Source organism: Myzus persicae, unplaced genomic scaffold, assembly GCF_001856785.1.
Source record: "Myzus persicae strain clone G006 unplaced genomic scaffold, MPER_G0061.0, whole genome shotgun sequence".
NCBI classification, from domain to species: Eukaryota; Metazoa; Arthropoda; class Insecta; order Hemiptera; family Aphididae; genus Myzus; species Myzus persicae.
The window spans coordinates 114,620-142,368 of NW_019103904.1; the positions used below are offsets into that span (position 1 = coordinate 114,620).

The following is a 27,749-nucleotide window of genomic DNA, read 5'->3' on the forward strand; positions in this document are numbered from 1 at the left end:
AGTTTTTACTTTGGTGGATGAAAACTAGACATTTTCCAGTACTTAAAAAAATAATTGGGGGGACTAAACACAAAATGTTGGATATTATTATTAAAATAATTGTTTTTTTAGCTTGGTTTGATAGATTTTTAAGTTGTATTTAAAAATATTAATTTATCTATATTCATAAAAAAATATTTAAAACAAACTTTTATTTAAATATATGAAAATAATAGATACAGATATTATACATATACAAATTAGTTACGGGCTTAACATTCGCTCAGTTGAGAACTTCAGCTATATTTCGTTCTAACTAAAATTATAGCAAAAAAAAAGCATCGTATAAGGTATGTCACACCTGAGGAATAATTATAATTTTTAATAATTTGAACATTACACTTTGGCAATAATATAATAATGTATCTGATTCTGAAGCTCTCATGAAGAGGAGATGAAATAACCATTAGTATAGTGCTCCCCTTCCATTGTACACCATATTAATTATCCTATTAAATAAAACCAGCCACCCCTTGTTTTTCTATACTAATAAATCATAGTATCTACATAAATAAAATTATATGTCAAATATCCACTGTTGCAATATTGATTATGATAAAATAATAGCAATGCGATTTCATTTACAGACAAACACATATTTGTTTCACAGGAACGTTGTGCATAGATTTTAATAAGATAGGTCGATAGCTTAACCTTTGGATTGAAATGTCTACTGCATTCTAGTAACAAATGTGGTATTCAATATGGCCGTACAAGCCGTAGACTTACCCGATAACCGGACAATCGAAAAATCGGCAACTTTCGAGTCCACGTCGGGGAAAGCGATCGGAGCGTGGATTTAATACTGATCTTGTTGAAACGAGGATAACGAAAAAATATAATGCGCCGAACAAACAAGAGGAAGGAAACTATGAAAAAGATTAAAAAGAAGTAAAGATATGTGTACACAGATTACATTAAAAGGCATAATATTATTACCGGTACAGCAATGGCATGATAACGGTATGTAATAACACGAAACAGCTGACCGATGGAGTGCGGACACATGTTGCCATTTAAAGTTACGCCGACGGGAGCGTCACAATGGCATATAAGCAGAATTTTAAATTGAATAAAAAGAAAATGTGGGTTTCCAACTGTTATCACTTGTTGCGCGGGGATTCAAGGCGTCTAGAGCTGCAGATAAGAACATGTACGCTAATTCTTCGGAAAAAAACTCAGACCCTAGGAAAAAAATCCCCAGACTACAATTGTACTCACAAACACATGTAAATTATTGAATAAATATTTGTTTAAACGCTAATTAGTGTAATTACCAATATAGTAGATAATGTTCAATTTGTGCAGCTATGGATTGAAAATCGAAAATCATATAATATTTAGGTCCCACTGATCCTCATTCAGCCATCCTTGATCGTCACCTTTTCCTCATTGGAAACGTTTGTTTTAGCCGTGGCACGACATTCTCCCAAATCCTAATGCTATTTGAAAAAAGTGGGGACATGGCCTTCAATTCATGGGCATTGCTATTTCGACATTTTCAAAGTTATCAAGGTTTTCAGCATTCGACTTTGATGCAGAAGACAAAGCTTGCCTAAAGTAGTAAAATCACTGCACAAGTTTTATTTGATCAACAAAAAACTTGGTCATATTATGTGATCTGTGCATCTTAAAAATTGTATTTATCTACTAATTGAATTTAATATTTATTAATTTTGTTAATCAGTTGAAGTAAATTAACTGAATATATTTTAGTTAAACCAGCTGTATGTTCTGACAATAAACATTCTGACACCAGTTCATCGGTTAACATGGTATATAATATCGTTGAAGGTAATTAATATAATGGAATTTAGAATTGTTTTTTATCTGATTAAATTCTTATAGTGGTATATATAAGAAGTTGATTAAGAAGTTTCATATTGCTGAATTAATGTGTTTTTTTAAATAAAAGATTTATCAGATATCAAGAGATACCAAAACATTTAAAGCTTCTAAGTGAATGACAGTGATGAAGAAGTGGACATAAATATTGTATTCTTTGGACAGCCATCAACATTATAACCTCTATATAAATAAAAGGATAACGTCTGATCCATTAACACACAGCCTAAGCCACTGGACAGATTGGGCTGACATTTGGCATGCAGATAGCTGATATTACATAGATGCACTCTGAGAAAAAGCCAAAGCTATCACATAGATGTCGATGAAGGATGATGTGTTTGTTTTAATGCAATTCAATGCTACCTACCATAAACATTGTATTTTACTTTGTCTTACATTGTGTAAGGGCAGAAATATACAAACTGAGCGAGTATTTGTTAGAGGAATCATGACACAGAAGAAAAAAAAGATACAGAGAGATAATGACGATTAATATAATGTTGTTTTATTCTAAATATTTAACATTTAATATCAGTTTTCTATGCGCAATTATTATTAATTTCTTGATATAATCTATGCATTTAACGTTATTATTATAAATATTAAAACTAAACAAGTTTGAGTACCTCTGTGGTAGGATATAAATCAGTAGACTATAGCTTAATTGAATTTAAACTATTGTGCTGCTTAGTGAAATTAAGATTAAACATGCCATTTGTTAATTTAGGTCATAGGATTTACATAACTTCTTCAACTGCATCAATATGTATTTCTGAAAGGGAATAGTTATTTTGGAAAATATGTTTATCGGCCAGCCACACAACAGGAAAACAACATTATCAATTTTAAGTAAAAATACATACATTTCTCTTTCAGAATCTAAAAAGGGGTCTCATTTGAAAAATAAGAGTTTGTAATATCTCAGGACACTCCTTGAGTAGTTCAAAATGTCACAAAATTATAAGATTTTAATATTAAAAGAATATATTTAGAACTTGTGTCTATCATAAATAGTAATTAAAAAAAAAATTATGTAGATATGTTTATCAATATTTTAAAATATGTTAACTTAGAATTACATTCAACTTATTACTCCCATTTTTAAACAATTAATCATTCTGGATGACCACTAATAATGCTAGGAAATTGTTTTATTTGAATAAATAATAAGAATTATAGCCCCCATTAATCAACCACTGAATGTATGAGAAATATGAAAAACGATATCACAACAACAGTTTTCTCTATTGAAATATTACTTTTTTACTGCACCCGATTCATGGTTTATCACTCAAGTGTTAGCATTGCTTCATAAAATTTTGATTTTACTCAATTGCAATGGCTAAACAAATGATAATGATTTATTCATCAATTAATAACATAATTTTAGTCAGAAAATTTGATTTTAATAATCAACTAAAAAATATTATAACATACACAATTAATTATTAATTCATTTGCAAATATAAATGTTTACTTGGTGAATTCTGGCTGTTTGTCTGATTTGGCATCTTCATTTCTATAATATTTTCCTCTGAAAATATTGAGTATCCCTAAAGACAATCTAAAGCTGTATACTGCTAACTGTGCAATGTGCAAGTTTAAAAAATAAATATTATGTGAATGAAAACCAAATTTACTAAATGATAATTAATAGGTTGTTTAAGTAGTACTGTAAATTGTAAAAGAATATCTTTAATTTGTTGAGAGGTTGCAAACTACAAAAGTATATGTTGAACTTTTAAAATCAAAGATAATTATCATGCTCTTTGTTGCTTTTAATGTCTTACAGGCATTTACAATCAAAACATTATGTTGAACAGTAAATTGTTCTTTAGTTTTGTTGTTTGATTAAAATTATTTTAGGTTCACGATTTATAAATTACCTATATAACTGTAACATACCAATTGTTTATAATGCACTTTTAGTGATATTTGAATGTCATAATAGGGAATAGACCAAATTCAGTATTATATTATTATGTATTACTACTCTATTAAAAATTATGATCTTTAATTATCAATTGTATTATAATTAGTTATTACTTATTAGTTATGAATCCTGTCATCCTGATACAATCATGCCTCTGTAATTAATAATTTAAGAATAGTATCAACATTTGAAACATAATAGTTTATTTGATAAAAAAAAAGAAAAGCATCAGTAGGCTGATAATGAACCAAATTTTATTAGTTAATAGTCAAAAATATATTTAAATTTTAATAATTTTTTTTAATCTTAAAACTATAATATAGAAAGAAAGTTACTTCATCAATTATATATATATTTTTTTAATTTAGTTAAAATATAGATAAATTTATTTTTTTTACTTGTAAATATATATTTGCTATTGACCTGCAAGTTTACCGTGTTGATAATTTTATAAAAATCTTTTCAACTTTATACCTTTTTCGATTTTTAAGGTAATTATTAGCATTTTAGTTTTTACTTGAAGAAAAAGCTAATTTATTATAAAAAAAAATATGGAAGTTATTCACTTTTATTGAATTATCTGAAACAGCAAAAACATGTAAAAAAAAATTACAAATTTTATAAAAATCATTCAACTTCCAGCCCTATTAGTGAGGCACTTCTATTTAAAAAAATGTGTACATAATCCTATTATGTAAAATAATTAATAAAAACAAATTAGTTTATAAAAAAAATTACAATTTTCAAAGTTTTCAACTTATTCTAAAATCTTTTTGTTGTTAATTTTTGTATACAATATAAAAACGATGTATTAAAATATAATGATTAACAAAATATATAATGTTCTCATATTGTATTTTATTTTATGGCTTAAATATTTAAGCAAAATTATAAAAAAAAACAGACATAATAACAATTACTGTGTTTTATAAACAAAAGTTGGTTAAAATAAAAATGCTAAATAGGATTAATTTGTAAGGTCTTAACATAAAAACATTAAGTCAATAAATAAACAGACATATCTTTAAATAAATATACCAAATAGATGACACAAACAAATGTGTATGCCACTAGCTGAAAAAAAAAATCATCTAAAATATTTAAGAGGCATGAAAATAATATATCAAATGAAAAATAAGAGTAACCTTCCTTTATAATGTATACATATGTAGTGATACATAAATTTTAATGTCTACGGCCTCATATTAAATAAAATAACAAATTACTCATTGTTGGATACAACTACATAATCATCAGATATAATAATACATGCATCACTCTACACATCTTCATCACTTAATTCAGAATCATCGCTGTTAATAGAACTTATATTACACGATTGCAACCGCTTTATGTAATCACAGCGTTTATCTAATAGATGTCTCATTAGTGCAGTCTTCCTAGATTTTTTTCGCGACTTGCCTTGTTTTTTTAAGTTTAAAATCTGATCATCCAGTTTTTTGAGTTTTTTTTTTATCTTTTGCTGAGAAAGATCTTCATAGCATTTTTCTAATAATCCAGTCAATTGGTTTTTGTTCAGTTCTCGTATATTACTTAACGCAGCTTCACACTGCATTAACTCTTTTAAAATTTCATCATCCTCATCAGCATCCTGTGATGAGGAATGAGGTAAACTTGAAGATGATGTTAATTGCTTGATTTGTTTACCAATCAATCCTAATGTCTCCAGTTGTTTTATAATATTTTGTTCTTCATAAAATTCTTCACAAACATTGCTCATTTCTTCTAGTTTGTCTTCAGCATCACTATCAATTTCACTATCTTTATCTATTTCCTTTTGTGACATATTTGAATGTTCTAAAAGAGCTGCAATAACTTTTTGGTATATTGGTGTTGATTCATTACGACCGCGGGCAGCGTTATTAACTCTAGTAATTAGTTCTACCACATCAGGGGATACTCGTTCAGCTAGTGGAGTTTTCATATTTGGCTGACGAGAGGAGCTTGAAGCTTGTTGATTTTGCATTTCTTCCCGTACCCAGCATTTTGTATAGTGTTCACCTAAAGGTGGTATTATATCGGGTTCAGAGTCATAAGACATTACCAAATCTTCTAACCAGTTGAGGGATTCTTTATTTACTTCAGCAAGATAAGGTTCAACTAGACTCCAAAATTTTTTTGACGATTCGCTTTGATCAGGAGGTAGGTCTTCATTTTCAGGGGGTTGGTCTTCATTTTCAGGGGGTAGGTCTTCATTTTCAGGGGGTAGGTCTTCATTTTCAACATTATTTGAAGAAAATGTATCATCATGAGATAATTCTCCAGCAACTTTAGGTAAAATCATAGGTAGTTTACCAGTGTTTTCTACATTATTTTGTGAATCAACTTCTTGCACAGAAGAAATCAAATTAGTAACAGTTTTTATTTGTCTTTTGCGTAGAATTACATCTGCTAACATTGATTCACATTCCCATTGTATGTTATCAAATACCTCATTTGTGATTATATCTTCAATTTCATAATTGTCTTCATGATTTACTACATACCAGATTGCTGAATCCGGTTTAATTTGAGTGGGGTTTAACCTAGGTAATGAAAGTACTCTTTCATCAATGACTGTATGAACTTTGGCAGATTTACTACCAGCTTTGACATTATTGGTTTTTGGCAGATTAGGTGATAATGTTTGATGTCGTTTTGGACATCTTTTCCTTGCTGATCTTCTAATGCCACTTGGTTCTCCACTATGTTGAGAGGGTTTCTTTGAAGACATTGCTTTTGTTTTGTTTTTATAAAATTGTAGTTGACTGTGATCAGGCCTGTTGATTATTACAATGATCTATTAATTTTAATTTGACATTGTCTTAATCATACAATTAACAAACAACAAAATAATTATGTTCTACTGTAAAGATGACGTTATACACGCATGTGTTTTCTCCATCTTAGAAGTGCATAACATAGTAAATTGTAATTTAGGCAGATCACGTTTAGATCCGTTAGTTTAAAAATTTGAATGAATTAACCTTTCCTAAAATTTTAAGGTAAGTTTATTATTTAGACAACCTCGTGAGCTTTTCATTATATTTTAATTTTGAAGCGAGTTAAAAGTATTTTAAAATTGTAAATTGTTTGTATATCTTAAAATACTTATGGAGCTAAACGTGATCTGCTGAGTTGAAAGACGGAACCAAAACATGCGGGTATGAAGTCTTCTTAAGATAACAGAAATGAAGGTAGATAGTAGATATATTTAAAACTTATGATTTGAGAATAACATTGATGTTTTTTTTGTTTGTGAAAATGTCAAAAAATACATTTTAAGTGTGATGCATAATTTAATTTTAATTATAACTTAAAAGTTTAGTTTTTTTTACACAAATTGTGTCATAGTTATCCCCACAAATATTTGTTTCAATTTTTAAATAATTATACATATTCTGCTGTACACTAGTACAGTAGGTTTCATTGAGTAAGTCTCTGTATAATATGTTATATATATCACAAATTAAAAACAATCCTAAACAAAGAAGGATTGTTAGACTAGTACCTATATTACATATGTACACATTTTTTTCCTCTTACACTAATAATGAAAAATCTTTCTGCTATTCCTAATATAGTTCTTACTTAATCCTTTTGTATTCCTTAATTTTATATTTAATTTTATAAATTACTATATACAGTAGAGTCTCAATCACTCAAATTCTTTTTTTGCCCCTTGAAGTGTTTTAAGTTGTGTTTCAGATAATAACTTGAAAAAAATACATGAATCAAACTTATTTTATTCACTAGGAGATTCAATATATTTATAATATACTTATATTACCATTAAAGTACCTAATCTATTTTATCATTAGTATTATGCTAGGTTGATTTAATATTTAATAAGAACACTGCATTAATTTATTTTATTATAAGTTGTATTAATTTTTAATTATAATATAGGTAATTACCTATATTTATATAATTTATGATTTATATTAACTTTTAAGTCAATATGTACTGCTTTACATTAAAAAGATGTGAATAGGTTTGTGCAATAAATAAGCAATAGCTTAAAATGCATCTAAATGTTTTAAAATGACATTACCAATATGTATATAAAATGTAACAATGTACAAAAAAATGTTCAAGGCCCCAGAAGTTTTTTTTTGATTTATAACAAAATAACTAACCTAAAACCTTTATTTTTCATTGAAATATGTAATTTAATTTAAATTGAACTTAAATGTCAATGAAAAAAATGTGTCCATTTGTATTTATAATATTTAAAAAATGGCTATATAATTGAAGAGAAACCTTCCATTAAATTTTGAATTACAATCAAACAATGCACTTGAAAATGTCATTCTGTTTATGCAGTGTAACCTCAATAAGAAATCTAAAAGAAATGCAAATTTATAACTTATTAGGATTTTGGAACTATCAAGGTTTTACAAAAAAATTCAACTTAATGAGTTTTTAAGATTGTAAACTGGCCAATAAAATATTTCTTTTTCGGGTTATGATACTTTATATGAAATTAAATAGTACTATATATGGTTATAGATATATTAAATTACACAAGTTGTATTTATTTAAATACACATTGTATTATTTAATAATTAACTATTAAGATTAAATCTACATACAAAAAATGTAACATAAAAATAAACATAATATAAATAAATAATTTTATTTATTTTGTGTGGTAAATGTTTAATGTCACAATAAACACAAATAACAATCAAATTAAAAATAGCTTATAGGTTGGTTAGTAGTAATCTAAAAATTAATGTTCTGTAATATCTATTTTGTAAAAATATCTTAGAAGTACATATTATAGGTATGAATATAGTTGGTAAAGGTTTAGTTAATGCCTGCCATTTATCTCTCATATTTTTATATTCTAATCATCAAACTACATTTATACTTTATAGTTTAAAAGTCCTTAAATACTTTAATAGTTTAATCAATGATGATATTCAACTAATTGTATGTATTTGTTTACCTAAAGGTCCACAACTAAATTATAAATTATAATTAATCATTATTATAATATGAATTATTACCTACATATTATATAATATCAAATTATATTCAATTCAGCAGTAATTCTATGAATTAATAGAAATATAATAACAAGTGAAACAATGAAACATGTATGGGATACTGAGTAAATAGTTATAATTTTCTTTCCTGAATAATGCAATTATACTTTTCTGTTTATAATATCTATAAAATATTTAGTGAATATTCAATATTATAAATTTATAACCATTATTACTTATTACAATTTTATAAGTACAATTTGATATTTCTGATTATTATTAATTTTTTAAAATAAAATTAACTATACAAAATAGAATATATTTTAAACTTTTGGTCTTAGGAAAAATATTAACTTTATGTGACAATAAAACTAACTATAAATTTAATAACAAATGATTAGAACATTGAAAGCACAATAGATACTAAACTAGTACTTTATAGTTTTAAATAAATGTTTAACTTTATTCTTACACAATGTTCTTTCTAGTAAAATAATTTATTGATTAATGAGCAAAAAGGTAGTACCAGACAGCAATAAGTTTTGATGAACTTAGGAGGGAGGTCAGACTGAAGAATATAATTAGCACCAACAAGCCGTGTGAACTTTAACCACTGATGATAAATTTGATATTTACCATCACAACTATTTGATAAACATAAATATTATATTTTAGTTGTTATAATTATTTGAAAAATAAAGCACTAAAATAAGTGCCATATGTTACTGATAAAGCTCAAATACCCCTGGGTGTAGGCGATTAAAATAAGCCATGAGTTATTTTATTAACACTAAGTCAGTACCTAATAATGATTCGTTTTTAATTATGCTCAGGTATTTAAAAATTGTATTATTTTAAAAATAGTTACACCTAGGAACCTACACAAAAAATAAAAAGCCCAACTCCCGTTGGAAGGAGGCAATCCACCGCACCAATCCGTCGGTTGGATATCTCGACTGCGCGCACGATTCGTATACACTGACAACTTAAGTAAATAGCAATTGTTATATTAATGCGGATTGCAAACTTACTTGAACAGCAGACAATTTAACAAAATGGTTCTGGCACTTCAAAACTAGCGACTTGATTGATCCGCGTCGGTGTGTCGGTGCGTCAGGGTGATAGGCTCTGCAGCGGAAATGTAACCTTCAAGAAGATAAACTATTAAGCTACCATGCGAAGGACACACTGACAACTTAAGTAAATAGCAATTGTTACATTAATGCGTATTGCAAACTTACTTGAACAGTAGACGATTGAACAAAATAGTTCTGGCAGTTCAAAACTAACGACTTGATTGAACCGCGTCGGTGCGTCGGTGCGTCAGGACGATGGAATCTGTGGCGGATATGTAATCTTCCAGAGGATAAACTATTAAGCAACCATACGAAGGACACAGTGACAGTGAGTGACACACTAATATATTATATACGGCGACAACGAGTAGTAAAAAAATAACCGAAAACAAGTAACACGATGGTAGGAGTCGAGATAAAATGGATCGACGCCGACTATACCAATAAATATATGGATAGGTTAGGTTATGGCTATATTAACAATGTGCGGGGTTGCGTTCTTTTTTGTGGGAGAGAGAAAACATCTTTAAAAATGTTCTCTTTCTTACACGAATTATTATTTGAGGTTATGTTCAAACTTCAAATAAAATCGTCGATGCACATAAATATTTTAAAATAGGATAGAATCATAATGATTAAACCCAATATAATATAATTAGAGTTTTTAAGTTAGTTAAAATACTGTAGGTTCGCGCACGATTAATATTTACCCAATATACCTTCAAACTGATAGTACTACAAGAATGCATGATAAACTCCCTATCCATCTCTTTATTATCTATGAGTATGCCGCGAAAAGTTCGATAGTAGCGTACGAGAATTCTTATCTAAAATACTAAAAATTAAAGTGCTGGTACCGCTCCTAGTGGATTTCTAATAGAACTACAGAGGTACATACGCAATACATTGTTGTCTAAAATGCTGCACGACGACAGGCCCGATATGTTATTATTTGCTATCTATATTTTATGGACAGACCTTGTTGTTACATATTTACTGAATATATAGAAACGCATTACATACATAATGTTTTTAGTCATGTTGACGAGGGTGCCAAAACGTAACTTTTTTTATATATTTGTTATGACGGCACTTCATACTCATAGGCTATATTATTTTACTGGCATATTAACAAAATTCGAATCGCTGATATTTTCCCCCGGCTGTTTTCAGTGTTTCAGTACATTTTTTGATTATTTAATATGCATATGTTTTAAACCTAGATATCGTCTAATTTTTGGCCTTAACACAGAATACATTTCTAAATATCTTCATAAATAAAATTAATTAAAAATATATATTTTGGTAATTTTCTACTTGAAACAATAAAAATTGATATTGAAATAATGAGTCATGTTTAAAACAAGTATTATAACACATAATATACATTTAACAGAATAAAAATTAAAGTTTAAAAAAATATTAAATAAAAATATAATATCTAAAAGATTTTCTATATAAATAAGAACTAATAAATTTAAAAAAAGTTGGATTTCTGTCTTTTGGCAAAATTAGACATAAGACGAAAAAAAAATAATGATTAAATAATACATATAAAAAAATGTTATTATATAATAAACTTTAAAAATGTATCGGAGGAAGATGTCCCTACTTCACCGAAAACAATTTGGAGGATGCGGATAAACGTCCATTTACCTTATATTCTTCAGTCGTGTATCATACTAATCTGACCGGAAGTCTACAGACGCTGCCGAAACAGACTACAGACACATGTTTCTATAAAATAAAATATGTTTGCGTTGAGTGGATGACAGCAACATAGCAGCCACGTAACTGGGACTTCATCTTGGGGGGAAGAAGCTAGAAGGTGCTTAATATTTTTAGGAACAGTCGAAATCCTCCATAATACATTTTTATTTTACATGCCGGTATGCTCTTGTATTAAAAAAAAACAATTTTTAGTGCCTAATAATACATTTATTAAATAACTGTCATTTAAATATATGGGTGTAATTGTGGGGTACACAACTTATAGCTCTAAAAATCACCAAAATAATATGCATGCACTTATGCACTTATACACCCTATAATATGCAATGAAAATATGCACTAACATTTTTTCTGTTTAATTATTGCTGTTCAACTCCCGTGTTATTATTTCGATGTTTTTTTTTAAAACATATGTATTTTAATGAGTAAGGATAATGATCCTAAAAAAATTTTTCTTTTATCATTATTATGGAAGTTATATCCTTCTGAAGTTTGCGATTTTACGTTTTTATGCATGCTTAAGACGCTGTTCTTTAGTGCCGCGCAGCAATACATATTTTATTTATTTTAATGGTGAACAGCCCAGGTTTGGTCGTAGGGAGGACTAGGGAGTGACTACTTTTCTTCTTTTACTGGTTAGGTATACGGGTAAGTTCAAATTACCTGTTTGGTTATTTTTGAGCAGGTGATCTGAGTCAGTAGTCGGAGGGAGTCCCTATATTAATTATTTAATTGTTAGCACTGTTTTTTACTTTGAAACCTAAGTAAAATCATTTGAACGTGAGGGTTTTAGAGGTATACATCATCGCTTAATGTGATTATTCATTACCTACAGAATACGTTATCTAGTATAGTGACGCACCCAAGGGGGAGGGGGGGCTTTGGGGCTTAAGCCCCCCCCCCCAAAAATTTTTTTTTCATTAAATTACACATTATTATAGAAAATATAGTATATCAATGATAAATGATAATGTTTTATTTTAAAATTTTGTTATTATGTTAGATACACATATAATAGTGTCTATTCTCCGACGACTTAGAAGTAATGCCGACAATGAATTTAAACAATTATTTTTAGAAGCATAAGAAGTTGCCTCTAATTTAGACTTGACTATGTCTATACCTAGACTAACAAAACACCAAACTAAGCGATGTAATACACCATCTGAAAATATTGAAGAATACTATAGACGTTCAATTTTTATTCCATGGGTCGATTCATTTCTTAATAGTCTTTCTGATTGATTTTTAATACATGAAAATCTCTTAAAAAGTTATAAATGTCTTTTACCAACCTTACGTAATCCAACAGATGAACAAATTTCAAGTTTAAAAATCTTTTTGACTTTTACGAAAAAGATATGCAACAAATTAGTTTTTCTGTTGCTAAGGCCAAATTCGAATTGTGGTATGAAAAATTTAAAAACTGTAGTTATAATTTACCACTAAACGCAATTGATAGTTTAAATTTATGTGATATTAAAATATTTGAATCAGTATTTATACTTTTGAAAATATTTGCAACGTTACCAGTAAGTACAAGTACGGCTGAGAGGTCGTTTTCCACACTACGGCGAATTAAAACCTATCTCCGGAACACAATGGGACAGTCACGTTTAATTGGTCTGGCAAATCTCCACATACATCGAGAAATACAAATTAAAGAATCCGAAGTATTAAAAATTCTTTCTGAAAAGGACCCAGGAAACTTAAATTTTAAATTCATTTGTCATAATATTTAGTTATAAATATAATTATATAAATATTAAATACATAATAATATAACATATGATAATAATAAACAAAAGTGGTTATATTTAAAAATTAGTTTTAATTGTGCACTTGTGTGTAATGGAAAAAGAAAAATTATTAAGCCCCCCCCCCAAGCAAAAATTCTGGGTGCGTGCCTGATCTAGTATTATGTATAACAGTTACTGTGTATAATTAAAAAAAAAAATTAAAAATGAAAAATTCCTTGTAGACGTGTGCGCGGCAGTTAAGTATAGCGTTTGCGCACGCTTAAAAACGTAAAATCGTATACTTTATAAGGATAAATATAAGTATAAAACTTTAAAAACATTGGATTGCACAAATTGTCTTATACGCCATCATTCTTAACCCATTGAAATACATGTTTCATAAAAAATTGAAAAAATCATGTGGGAGCAAAGCTGCAATTTTTCCTTTTTTTCTAGTGATTAATTTAAAAATAATAATAGCTTAAAAAATACCTAAAATAATAATACCTAACAATTAGGTACCTTCATAATTTAATTTAATGTTATAATATGATGGCCATGTAAATAAAAAATAAAGTTTTAGTCTTAAAGAAACGTTTACTCGTTGGATAACTACAAAAATAAAATGAACCACAAACAGAACGCGTTGTCTATCATTTTGAAACACACTGAATGTGAAATGTTCGTATGATTTATATCGGGCACCTGGGAGTTGTGTCTGTAAAATGTATATGGCCACTTATCGGTCATATTTTGTGCCATGATAATTATCTACCTAAAAATAAAAAACTGAAAATAAATCTGGCAGACCAACCTCAAGTGCTTCTAGGAAACTCTTATATAATATTATGGTAAAAATGAAAAATAAATTTAATCCCCCAAAAAAAGTAATATGAAACCATTGTTTGTAATTGTTATTATTTGGAAATTAATTATTTTTGTATGATTTTTTTTGTACTACAGTCGAATCCGCTTTATTGGGACAAATCGGTTGCATATTATTTTGTCCCAATAAAGCGGTTGTTCCAATAATCCGAAATACAAAAATGAACATACATATACATTTTTAAAAAAAGGTTTTATTATTGACTTTATTTAAATTTTTTATTACATTACAAAAAGAAAAACACGGTATTATAACTTGGTTATTTATAAAAATATATACACATACATAAAAATACATTCATATATAATTAATATAAAGTACAAATATACACATATGTATTTGTTTATAATGCACATTGTATTTTACATCGTTAATACACGCGACAAACACGACTGATGCACCAAATAACATTTAACATACATCACATGTGAACATACAATAAGATAAAATTTAATCTAATAAATGATTACGCGAGTCGGTCGCGATTTTCGAACTACTGATCTATTAATATTAATATACTCGATAAAAATGTCCCAATTATCCGAATTCGTGGCCCAGATAAGCGGTGAACGTTTACCCTACAAGTATTGAAGTATACATTTGTTTTCGTAATTGAAGAATTGTCCCTATTAAACGGTTGTCCATATTAACCGGTGTCTTTATTAAGCGGATTCGACTGTATTACCAAACTAATAACTATTTACCAAAATATTATATAATTAACAAAAATATGTATCAAAAATTATAAAAAGAAAAAAATGTGTCCTAAAATCAAAAAAAACATCAAAAATGCATTTATGTGCAGAATAAAATTTTAAAACCAGTTTTGTCTTGGTATTAGATGTATTTGTTTCTTTGTCCCTATTTCCACCTATTTTAAACATTTTAGTCAACTTATGTCCGTCGACTGGTTGAGTTTTGACTTTTGTTGCTGTTATTAAATTAATTAATCGTGAAATTTGTAAGTACATATTTGTATATTAATATTTAATATTCATAATAGATATGTAGATTTAAGCTTCATACAACTTTAAAAGAAAGCCTATTTAAATTTTAAGTCGTCATAAAATAATCAATCTTTTGTTACATACTTACATATATCCTAATTGTTGATTTTGCAAAATGTAACTAACATTTTGTTTAATATTTTTTTGATTTATCTTCTAAATGGGATTGGGCTAAAGCAAGTACACTAGTTTTTAGCAAGAAGAATAGTGTAAACATTCTGATTTTTAATGATTGTTTGTTTTGTTTATCAAATAAAATAATAATATTTTTTCTGAATATTTTTACTCAGTACAGATTTATTTAAAATATGACAGTAAGTTATTTAAAACCAGTTTTAAAAGTAAAATAAATGAGTACCTAAGGAATATCCCATTGTTTTGGTTCTTGTAGTTTTTTTATAAAAATGTAACTATTGTACGTTCTAACTTCTAAGCGTGTTTTGTCTAAAAAAAATGTTGCGCATTCGAGTTAGGATTTTATATTTAAATATAAACAGGAAATCAGTTTTTAAAATTTTTTACTTCGGTGTTTGAACACTCGGATATATCTAGCAGTCGAAACCCGAAGCCCGAAATAAAAGATTTGATTGATTTATAACCTCATAAGATAAACTATAATACGGGCTTTCAAAAGCGTGCCTGCAGCATAGAATTAGGGTAACAACAATAGGGAGGTCGTCCTTTACTCGTTTACTCATGTGTATGATAGTGCGGGGTAGTACTAGTACAATAAAATGAACAGATATATGCAGTGTCGGCCTGACAATGGCCCGCTAGTCAACGAACGCAGTTGGGGTCCCTCCGTTTCTACTTTTATGGTCTCGTATTATTTTATTTGTTTACCTTGTTAATAAGTCTTTATAGGAAGTATAGTCTCCACAAAACATTTATCAAACAATTTACTAGCACCTACGTAATTTGTAAGCAATATTTTTCTTTACGTGATCCAAGGCTGTTTATTATGAGGCCCATTGAAAAAATCGATCCATGATCTTTGGGGTGTGGAAAGCTGAGCGGGTGTAACACGATTGCGCCCGGCTTACCTTTTTACATTCAAAAAAGGCAACACTATTGCGCTCGATCAATTAGCACTGTTTCGCCCGTTTTACCTTTTTTACCTGCATAAAATGCAACATGATTGCGTTCCAATATATATATATATGTCCCGTATATTATGTATATATGTCTTATATATATATATTCTAACAATTTTCCAGTAAACTATATAAAAATAATTTTCCTTTCAATTTTACAGGGTTAGGACTGACAACAAAATTAAATTGTTAACTTGGTTAAAAATGTCGAGTCACTTTTTTTGTTTTAATACCAATAATAATATGTAAATAAATGTAAAAAAAAAAAATATTTAGTCCAAGGAAAACCAAGTCCGACTGTATTTTTAAATTGTGAACTAGAAAATTGTTAGAATATATATAAGACATATACATAAAATACGGGACATATATATATATATAAATTGGAATGCAATCGTGTTGCATTTTATGCAGGTAAAAAAGGTAAAACGGGCGCGACAGTGCTAATTGATCGAGCCCAATCGTGTTGGCTCATTGGCGGAGATAGGAGGGGGGGGCTTACGGGTACTTAGCCCCCCCACCCAAAAAAAAATAAATAATTGAAGTTCAAGCCTCCCTAAAAATTTAAGAAACAAAAACATACTTTTATACAGATTACAGAATGTTTTAGGGATAATTTATTATTATTATTATTAAATAAATACCTAAACTGTAAAAAATAAGAATTTTACATCAAATTTATAAGTAAATTTGTTTTTTTTTGGATCCAAAAACTATATTTAATAATTAATAAGGACTAGTATCACACATAAACATGCTAAACGCTAAACGTCATACTAGGTACATCTACTTCTGAGGCAGTGGATATAAAAACTATTTTAGCTAAAGATTATTTTAAAGTAATTGACTCTGTAATTGTAAATTTAAAAAAACGGTTTTCCAATGAAAACTTGTCCTTTGCTGTTGGTGTTGATGAATTTATTAAACTAAATTATGATGGAAGTACTCAGTTCATTGATCATTATAAGGTATTTTGTATATTATTTTATAAATATTCAGTAGGTACTAAATTAGTATAAAAAATTATAAATAAAATGTTTACTCTATAGGATTTACAGGTTTTGAATAATTGTCAACAAAGTCTAAAGTCAGAAATGATGGTTGCTAAGAACTACCTAGTTGAACCTGAAATAGGCGATATTGAAGATATTAAAAAGAATATTTCACATCAAGTCTTTCCTAATTTTTGTAAAATGCTCCAACTAGCTTTAACACTGCCAATTAGTTCTGCTACATGCGAAAGAAGTTTTTCTGTTATGAGGAAAATTAAGACTTGGTTAAGGACATCAATACAACAAAAAAATTTAATGAACTATCAATCTTATACATTGAAAAAGATAAAACTAAATCGTAACTAAATGACACTATTTTAAATATATTTGAAAAAAAGTGTAATAGGTTAATACAATTAAGTTAAAAATGGCTATTGTATTTTATTTATTTTCCTTTTTTGTGAGTATTCTAGTTAGTAGGTATAATAATGAGAATTTTTAATTATTTGAATGAGTTATTAAATATAAAAAAAGTGTTGGGGGTGTGGGGGCGAAGCCCTCACTGGTTTGTTTGCTACCAACTATTTGAGCCCCCCTCAATATTTCATCGTGCTGCACCGAGGCTGAGCTCCCCCCGATAGTGACCCAAAGTAATCTCTTTACCTTTTCATATATCCCAATTCGTAGTAGGTAGGAAATACGATTTTCAGTGGTTATCAAAACTAAATAAATATCCCGATAGCGTCCGATACGTATTTTGGTATAAATATAATTATCTTATTCACGTTGCACAAGGTCACCAATATTCGGCGTGGTAATTTCCAATAATGATAAAGAAGTAGATTAACCGTAAGATTGCAAGGTTGAAATCTGCACAGTTATATATTATTGCTTATTAAGTTAGTGTTGTCTGGTTCTTCTTATAAATTATGAAAATGTACTGAATGTTAAGCGAAAAGGACAAATAAATAATAGTAATACATAAATATAAATTTAAAAAAAAATGTATGCAAACCCAAATTAAAAAAGATAGAAACATAGAAAAACAGAGAAAAACATAGAAATATCAGATTTTGATTTTGCAAAAATAATAAGTTCTAAAAATCTAACACTAACATTCAACTCTATATATAATTTATTAATTTATTTACTATTTCACTATTTTTTTTTAATTATTGGCATTAATTATATTTTATATCTTTTTTTATTGTAAACAATTATTTGACAATATTGACTTTTGTGTGTATCATATACTATTTATGATACATTTTAATAAAAATATATGTTTATAGAACTTTATTTTATTAATTATTTTGTGAACCATTGTGTGTTGGGACGCAATCGGGAAACTTATATTTGGTATAAAATACGACTACTTGTAATCGGGCCCCCATCGGACATTTCCGGGTAGGTCATTGGACATTGACACTGGATATTTAGATTATTGTAATAATAAGACAGGTTACATCACTAACACATGTTATACGCCGCTCGTAATGCTGTTGTCATACACTGCAGTTCTTTTCTATTAGTACAAGGTCGTCTACAAGGGGTGGTGTGGTGGTCAGAACCCCCCCCCCTCACAGGACTTTGTTTTCAGTTGCATTTCTAATTTAAAAGTTCTTGCATTATCAAAGTAGTTGTACATTGATGGTACATTTTCATACTGCATAAAATAATTTACATAAATGTTTACAATAGAAGGTTTTATCAACGGCTATTATGTACCACTCGTTATATGTTTACTTTCCCATAAAAGTACAATATCATACAGTATCATACACTAATTGCTTAAAATCGTTTTGTGAATTTAATTTCAGGAACAATATTACTATATCACCATTCACCTTCCGATGTTGTGATAGATTTCGAGAAAGCTATTCATTTTGTATTTGAACTGTTTGACCCTCACATAAAGATCCATACGGATGTCTGCTTCATTGAACTCAGTCGTGGAATAGAAGTATTCAACAAAATGGTTTGAGTAATGATAATAGTGAAAAAAATAGCCTCTCCTTCATGTCCATGAAATCGTTAGGATATTGCTTGAAACCCAAACAGAAACGTTGACTAGGGAATAATTCAATTCAACATAAGCTTTTAAGATTACAATCCACTACAGACATTAAAAAAATAGAATTTAATATAAAAGCTTTAAACCAATATTTAAGTCGAAAATATACGGCACCTCTATTGATATATTTAAGCCAACTTGGAAACAGATACCAAGGTATATCAATTTAAATAATCAGAAAGTATGAATAATATTTTATTATTATTATTATTATCAGACAGATCTTTATACTATATATTTTTTAATTCATACCGTATTTTGAATTATTATCATTATTACTATTATTATTATCATTATTATTTATTATAAAACAAATTTAAAAAATGTTACTATTTTAGTGACTATGAAATCATGTTATTTTTGACAGGTTATATTTTGTATTATTATAATTATTTAAATTAATATTTTTTCATAATATAATTAAAAATTAAAAATGGCAACGTTGCAGAGATTTTTATGCTCGATCGTGTAGGTTTTCTTTGGTATTTTGGTTACCTTTGATACGCCGAAGAATTTGCTCAATCTTGTCCCGAAAAAAAGACTTTTTATGTTCAATAGTGTTCTAGCCCTCTTAGCTTTAGGTTGGTAGACTATTTTGACCCTCCTGGGTTTGATGACCTGAGCCGTTTGGAGTAGGTACTTGTTCTAGGTACTTAAAAATTGCAAAGTTCAAAATATTATCAATTTAAAAAAAGGTGTTTGGTAAACGAGAAAAGTTCAAAAGTTCCAATACGACATAATATGAATTATATATTCATATTATAGCAGGCCAGAAGCAGGAGAGTAATTGCCTATTAATTTATAATAGAGTCCGGTCTCCGGATGAGTGAAGAAATAAAACAAATAAGGTCTTATACGTAAAAAACGAGGATAGCTATTTAAAGTTCCAGGTCTTAATAATTATTATTAGTATAGTATAATCTTAACTACCTACTTAGTTGTATAGCTTCAAAGTTTTATATGATATAAAATAAAATATAGACAGCCAAACAGGTATGGAACCACATTATAAATTAAAACAGTGTAATACTGATATACCTATACTTATATATCATAATAATTCATAACAGTATACTAATTACTTACACATTAGTTACTAATACGTCTTAATTAGCAAAACAAATCCAAAATAATGGCAGGGTAATAATAGTTAATGAATACAAATAAAGATTTAATTAATAGATAAATAGATAAATATTATTTGAACTAAAATTATAAAACTAATAGTTGATGTCTCATATTAATATTAATTTTATTAAAACAATTGTTTGTTGTATAAAAAAATGTATTTATTTTAAATATAATTTAATCTTTTTTTCTGTAATTTCTGTAATTTCTGTAATTTATAATTATTGCACTGTAGGCCCATGTTGTCGATGGTATAATTAATTTAAAAAAATTTTTTTTTCGTTTTGCTGGCTATGATATTACATCATTATATATGTGGAACATTTTATCGGTTTTACCTACTATCTATTATTTTAATTGAATGACAGCAGAGTATTGATTTTAGTATTTTACCGAGTAATTCAAAATCACATTAGTGATGGGTGAGCGTAACTTGGAATGTATAAATCTGGAATATACAATTTTGAAATCAGGACGGTTACCTACTTGTAGTGGTGTTGCATAGTAAGTCTAGGGATATTTTCTTTTTTTTGTCCGGGTGCGTCACTGTCCAGATTAATATCGCCCTGATGTACATTCCATATAAATTTATGCAATTTATATGCAACTTTGGGCAAGTTAACTATTTTTTTTAACTCCTTAAGTTAAGTCAATATAGAAAATGTAAGTTAAGTTTAAAGTTAAAAGTAAACTTTATTTTTTTACTAATTAACATGTTTATTATTTCAGATTTTTTTTTATAAAATTGAACTAATTTTAAATCTGCGGCTTAGGAAAAAAATAATCTAACGTGAAAATAAAATTAATTAACTCATAATTTACTGAATAACATAGGATAAAATGCAACTCGTTAGGTTATAAGCTACTAATTAATTTGTTAATTAACTTAGTTAAAAGTAACTTAACTTTAACTTATTAAACCGTTAATACCCACTGCCCAGACTCGCATTTCAGTACAGTCTAGGCCAGCGTTTCTTAAACTGTGTTCCGTGGAACCCCAGGGTTCCGCGGAGGTCACTTCAGGATTCCCCGAAACTTGTGGTTTTTATTCAAAATTTTAAATGTTGACACATAATTATAACTTTTATTGCAAATATTCCTTACATAAAATGACGCATTGAAAGTATTGAAACAATGCAGCGGTTCTAATTGTCGAGCTGTAATAGTTTATTTTTAAGAGCTCAATAAAAAAAAGCTAAAAAAAGTTGGGGGTCCACGGTGAAAGTGCACATAAAAAAGGGTTCCACGGATAAAAAAGTTTAAGAAACGCTGGTCTAGGCTATAACGTTCCAGAATTGTATGGACTTTTAATTATAAAATTCCAGATATGTACCGTCCAGATTTGCACCGTCCAGAATTTTATGGATTTTTAATTATTAAATTCCAGATATGTACCGTTCAGATTAAAAACTTCCAGATTTTCACTTGGACCTAACAATATCATTGACATCGGCGAAGTAATCGATCGTTTTAAAAATGTTTTTCAACAAATTTAAATGGCAAAAAAAATTTTATTCACAGTAAGTACCTATGTATTTTACTATTTTAATAATTGTATTGACTGACTATAAAGTATTATTGATATATTGATCATTATTAGATTGTTACATATATGCGACATCGTGCAAAGTGTGGAGAAAACATCTTGGTTTTGCACCTAAACGCAATGTTTTAAGTCAAAAAAAGTTTGAAGCAATTAGGGCAGTTTTACATTTCAACAACTATGAAAATGTTACCAAGAGCTAACCCTAATTATTGTGATCAGTATATTAAACTAAGACCACTTGTTAGTTATTTAAACAATTCATTTGGTGAACTACACAAAGAGGTGGGCAAGATACTCAAAAATCAATGTCGAGGTACTAGATGCTCGATACTTATATTTTAAGTATTTAGATACTCGAAATAAAATTAGTCACAAGTTTTTTTTTTAAATGTTATTTATACACAATTAGGTATATATATATATCAATTAGTTAATATAGACCACGACCACATATTTAATAACTTTATGATAATATTCTACTACACAATTAATTATAATTCATGTACGTAATTATTTAGATAGTCATAACTCATAAACTAAATAGGCAAAAAGTTATAACGTAATTATTAAACTAGTATCATAATATTATATTAAATCTTATATTATAATTATATTGATAAAAACCGTAAATACTGATTATTTTAAAACTATAGCGTATAATACTACTAATTATCAAACTAATTACTTGGTATTGATTTATATTTATGTTCTATACCGATAGTTTTAGCAGGTTATATATAGGTTATACATTTTATATGATAAAATGTGTATTGTATTATAACAGTCACTAGTCAGGGTTGAATTTAATTTATATTGTACATAACGTCTGGAAAACTAATAATTGTATAATGTATTTAGTACAATATAATATAATATAACGTCTTGTTCCATTTTAAAGATACTAGGTAATTTTTCAAAAGTGACGTCTGATAATTTATTTCTGGTTAAGTATTTTTGGGAAAACATGAAGAGCACAAGCTGCTATTAAATACCTAAAATAAATAAATAAGTAAAAAAAATAATTTGATAAAAGTTGTAGGCTACAGATTTCAAAAAATTACCTGTAACTAGTAACTACGTATTTAATTAATACTGCAATTAAATTATGGTATACCTAAATTTAAAATTTCCGCTCCTTTTACACATATACCAAATCATAGTGAAACAGTCATGATTGGTATGTACTACTACTACTGCGAGGAAGAATGAAAATAATCATTAAAAATTAATTTTTCAAAGTATTGCATTAATGTATAGAGTATCTTTTGATACAATTATTTTAAGAAATACTCGATACTTCATATAATTGTACAAGATATAAGATACAAGATACAATTGTATCAAAGATACTGCCCAACCCTGACTACACATTACCTGATTGGGGAGCAGTAATTTGTTCTACACTCACTGGTACTGGAGTTTGTACACCAACAAGAGGCAGGCATTAAATTCTTTGGAAGCTCTTTTGACAAGGTTAAATAAAACTAGACCTCCATATATCCTTACGTAAGATTTCAGAACTGATATGCCAAAACTACAAGATCATAAGACCAATCATAAATTAGTTTAAAAAATTTGAACTGATAAAAAAAATCGAAAAAAATTGAAGGGTTAATAATTTTTAAAGTATTTTACTTTGGAATAAATCATAATATTTTCTATGCATAAAGTAGTTTATTTTGAGTCATTAGAATCCACAAATCATTCATACAAAAACCAAGAGCGAATTCAATTGTTATTATTAGATTATTCTTTTAAAATTATTTCTTATAAAAATGTATTATTTCAAAAATAAAATTATTTTAAATAGTTTTCCAAATAAATGTAATGGCTTATAATTATTTAATTTGAATAATATTAATTATGCTCATACATTTTTAAAGCAATTAAGATTAAAGCACAGTGTCTTATTTATAAAACTAAGCAATATGCAGATATGTTTCAAAAATTAAGTTGAAATTTTGGTAGTTAAATGTTACTTTTATAAATGGATAATGTATTTATAGATACAATACATAATTTAAAACTAATATTTTACATTATAGTACCTATCAGGGAAATTACTCCTATGCTTTAAAATTAATGACAACACACTTAAACTTAAAATAACCCAAAAAGAAACCGTATTCAGAAATTCAATATCAGCCAGTATGAATAATAATAATAATTAAGAAGTATAACTTAAGAATTTTATTCCTGTACACAAAAACTCCATTTTAACATACATACAACAGAAAATTAAGCAAATTGTAGTAATAAAATAAAATTAAAGATTTAAAGAAATAAAGTACTTATTAAAAAATTGGTCTATAAAACAAAAATAAATTCACTAAATCTTACACTTCATAGCATCTTTTATTTCAGCTAAACAAATTTCTGCTTCTTTTTTGCCTTCGTTATAATTATGTCTTGTAGCATTTTTCATTCCTTCCATACAATTTTTTTCTGCTTCTTTTAACAGTCCTTGTTCTAAGTAGATGTGACCAAGATTTATGTATATCATAGAAAAATTGTCCATCCCAGGAAGACGTCGCCCAATTTCTTCTGCCTTTCTTAAGTATTGAATTGCTTTATTTGACTTTCCTTGAACATAGCATAAGGTTGCCAGTTCATTCAACAAAATTACATTCATTTTAAAAATTTCTCCATTTAACTTGACACTAGCTTTATATGCCTTTCTAAAATAAGAAATTGCATGTTTAAATTGTCCTCGGTTCATTAAATAACGACCAAATGCGTCGAATGTCAAAGCATATAAACCTAAAACATCTTTGTTTTCAGGATGCATTTTAATCTTGTCTTCCAAATGTTGTGAACAATATATATAACCATTTTCAGAATTTCTGAAACAAATTTACATCATAATATTAAAAATAGAAACATTAATAATTAATTTACTATAAGTAAATAAATAATATTATAACTATACTATAACTCATTAGAATTTTGTATAATGTATAATATACCAATGTGAGTGACTCAACTGAGTTCAAAAACACAACATGTACAACCTACCATCACTCAATACATAATCATCATAATCATAAAAGATTGAAAACGATGATTAAAAAGTGAGGAATCTTAGTTACAGTAATGTATAGTATTTAAATATGCATAAGCAAATTTAAAATATTTATGAACATTTGTTTATTTATATAATTTTATTACATTTAACCGTCAAAAAATACAAAAAAATGTCTACTTTACATAAATATCACTTTTATTTTTATTATACTTTTGGTTGTTCTGTGGCATTCAATTATATAAGTAGGTTATGCGTCTAATATAAACAATTACTTAACATTTACGGAATCAATTGTTGAATATTTTAACTAGAGAGCTATTAGCACCTTGAACATTATTTATTTATACATTACCTAATTTAAACATGATTGGTCCATACAATTTTAATAGACCATTAAAAAGATTAATTTATAAGCAACTCATTATTTATACATAGTTTTCTTTTTTTTTTATTTCCTGTTTAACCGACAGCAGAGGAGACTTTGTGTGAACGATACAACTCCTACTATTTATACTTATAAATTATCAAGCAATGAAATATTTTTTACTATTCTATAACTTCTAAATTCAATTAAGCTTATTATAAATAAATTGATACTTGTACTTTCATTTGGAATATTAAACAAAAAATGCAATATATATGTAATAATATAATATAATAATTACTTGTAATCTTTTTGAAGTTCATGAATTTTAGAAATCTTAAGACTTGTGTATAGAACATTAAGATCATAATATTGACCTCCTTGCTCAAGTAACCGATTAATAACTTTGATAAATAGATGTTTCGCCTTTTCATATTCTTTATTCATAAATGCTCCATTTGCTAATACATCATATACATGTGTAATACCAGCAACATTTTTTAAATCATTGGCCATTTTGAGAGCCTTATGTAATGTTTTTTCAAAAGCATTATAATCATCATTCTAAAATATACATAACAATATTAAAACATTATTATTTATTAGTTTTCAAAATAGTTATTTATTTATTTTTGTGTGCTTACAAAAGTGTTAAACAGTGAATACTAGACACCCCAGAGCATAGATAAGTATCTAAGAGGGTAACCCAAGTTCAAGAGAGAAATTTGTAAGCGATAAAATATTGCTCATGTACATTTTATACTATTGACAAATTATATCATCGGTAAGAACTAACTGTAGTAATTTCCAGTGCTGACATTTTTAGTTATTCAGTATGTAGGCATAATAAATTCAGTTAAATGTGAGTAAATGTGGATAAAATATACCCTCATTAAAGCATTTATATACATTTCATAAGTTAAGAATAAGGTGCAAGAATCGATCATAATTGTGATATCCTTTTTATGATATGCTATTGTTATTACTTATTACCAATTTTTGTGCGAGACACATAATGATTAGTGGAAGTTACTAGTCAGTGATCCAATTAACTTCACTTCATGCAGCAACTATGTGGGGACATAATTAACATAATTATACTTATAACATTGTAAAGTAAATATTTTGTGAATAAGCACCTAATTTTATTATTATTTATTTACTTTTGAATTTTTATATTAATAATTAATCAACCGTAGTATACATTGGCACATGATAAAAAAAGGAAAATACTATAAAATATACTAAATAAGTTAAAAGTTTACTTACTTTTAAATACAATAGTCCTTTTTCAATTATATCGATTACTTGACTATCTGTTTCACTATCTTCAAATCCAATGAAACCAAGGATTGAAAATCCAAAGATAATGGTTTTTGCTGCATTTGTACGATTTGACAAAACGTATCTTATAGAAGTTAGTACTCTTTGTCCAGCATTGAATAAAAGAGACATAATTAAAGTTTTTATTTAAAAAAAATTAAAAAAAGGCTTAAAGTCAAAAGCTTGACATTAAATTACAGATTTTCATTTTCTAATAGGTACTTATTTGTTATTAATAATTTCTGTCAAATATACTCATGTATTAAACTGACTTCGGCAGGAGATATTAGATTTACGCAGATGTTACACCGTTCCTTATCAATAAACAATTTATTTTATCAGCTATCGGCATTATTGTTATGGACTAAAATTTACTGGACTGGACACCGATCGATGTGGCTGGTATGTGTGTGGCACGGCCAGTGATTGTTTCGACTTTACTTTATTCGTAGCTGGTGCGATCTATGAGAATTTATTTAACCCATATAAAAAAGGCAAAATAATGTAATATAATATTTATAATTTGGTCTTAATTCGTGTTAAAGACGTAGTTCTCATAATATGAAGTATACAATTTAAATCATATTCCAATGTAAACACACACTTCATCAAATATTATCCTTCAGTGGAGGGGGAATAAAATACTATTTGACGCAATTGCTTCATAGCTTCAACATTGTAAATTATCATTTTGATGTAATAATAAAGGGGGTGGTTGGTAGAAAAAATATTAAAAATGTACAATTTGCTCCAAAAACTCAAAAAGTTCGCTCTGCCACTGTTATCCATCATTATATTTAATAAATGTGTCTGTTTCATAGAAACCATAAACGCTAAGAAATAAATAATATTATAATAATATTATACACGAACTTTCTTTTACTATTTATATACTGATTTGTGGAATGATAGATGACTCAGGATGTCGTTTTATCATGAACTATTATTAA

General features: G+C 27.6%; 2 protein-coding genes across 2 annotated transcripts; both read right to left on the minus strand.

The window, feature by feature from the left end:
• Nucleotides 1-4,736: 4,736 nt before the first annotated feature.
• LOC111036139 (transcriptional adapter 3-A-like) lies at nucleotides 4,737-10,471 on the minus strand. Its single transcript, XM_022318048.1, has 3 exons — nucleotides 10,056-10,471; nucleotides 9,846-9,960; nucleotides 4,737-6,600 (listed from the first exon to the last, which is right to left on the minus strand). Exon 3 carries the CDS (start codon nucleotides 6,552-6,554, stop codon nucleotides 5,100-5,102), a length of 1,455 nt encoding a protein of 484 aa, XP_022173740.1. The 5' UTR covers nucleotides 6,555-6,600; nucleotides 9,846-9,960; nucleotides 10,056-10,471; the 3' UTR covers nucleotides 4,737-5,099.
• Nucleotides 10,472-24,254: 13,783 nt separating this feature from the next.
• LOC111036136 (tetratricopeptide repeat protein 19 homolog, mitochondrial-like) lies at nucleotides 24,255-27,353 on the minus strand. Its single transcript, XM_022318043.1, has 3 exons — nucleotides 26,746-27,353; nucleotides 25,778-26,040; nucleotides 24,255-24,930 (listed from the first exon to the last, which is right to left on the minus strand). The coding sequence occupies exons 1-3, from the start codon at nucleotides 26,929-26,931 to the stop codon at nucleotides 24,417-24,419; spliced, it is 963 nt and encodes a 320-aa protein (XP_022173735.1). The 5' UTR covers nucleotides 26,932-27,353; the 3' UTR covers nucleotides 24,255-24,416.
• Between the last annotated feature and the right edge of the window lie 396 nt (nucleotides 27,354-27,749).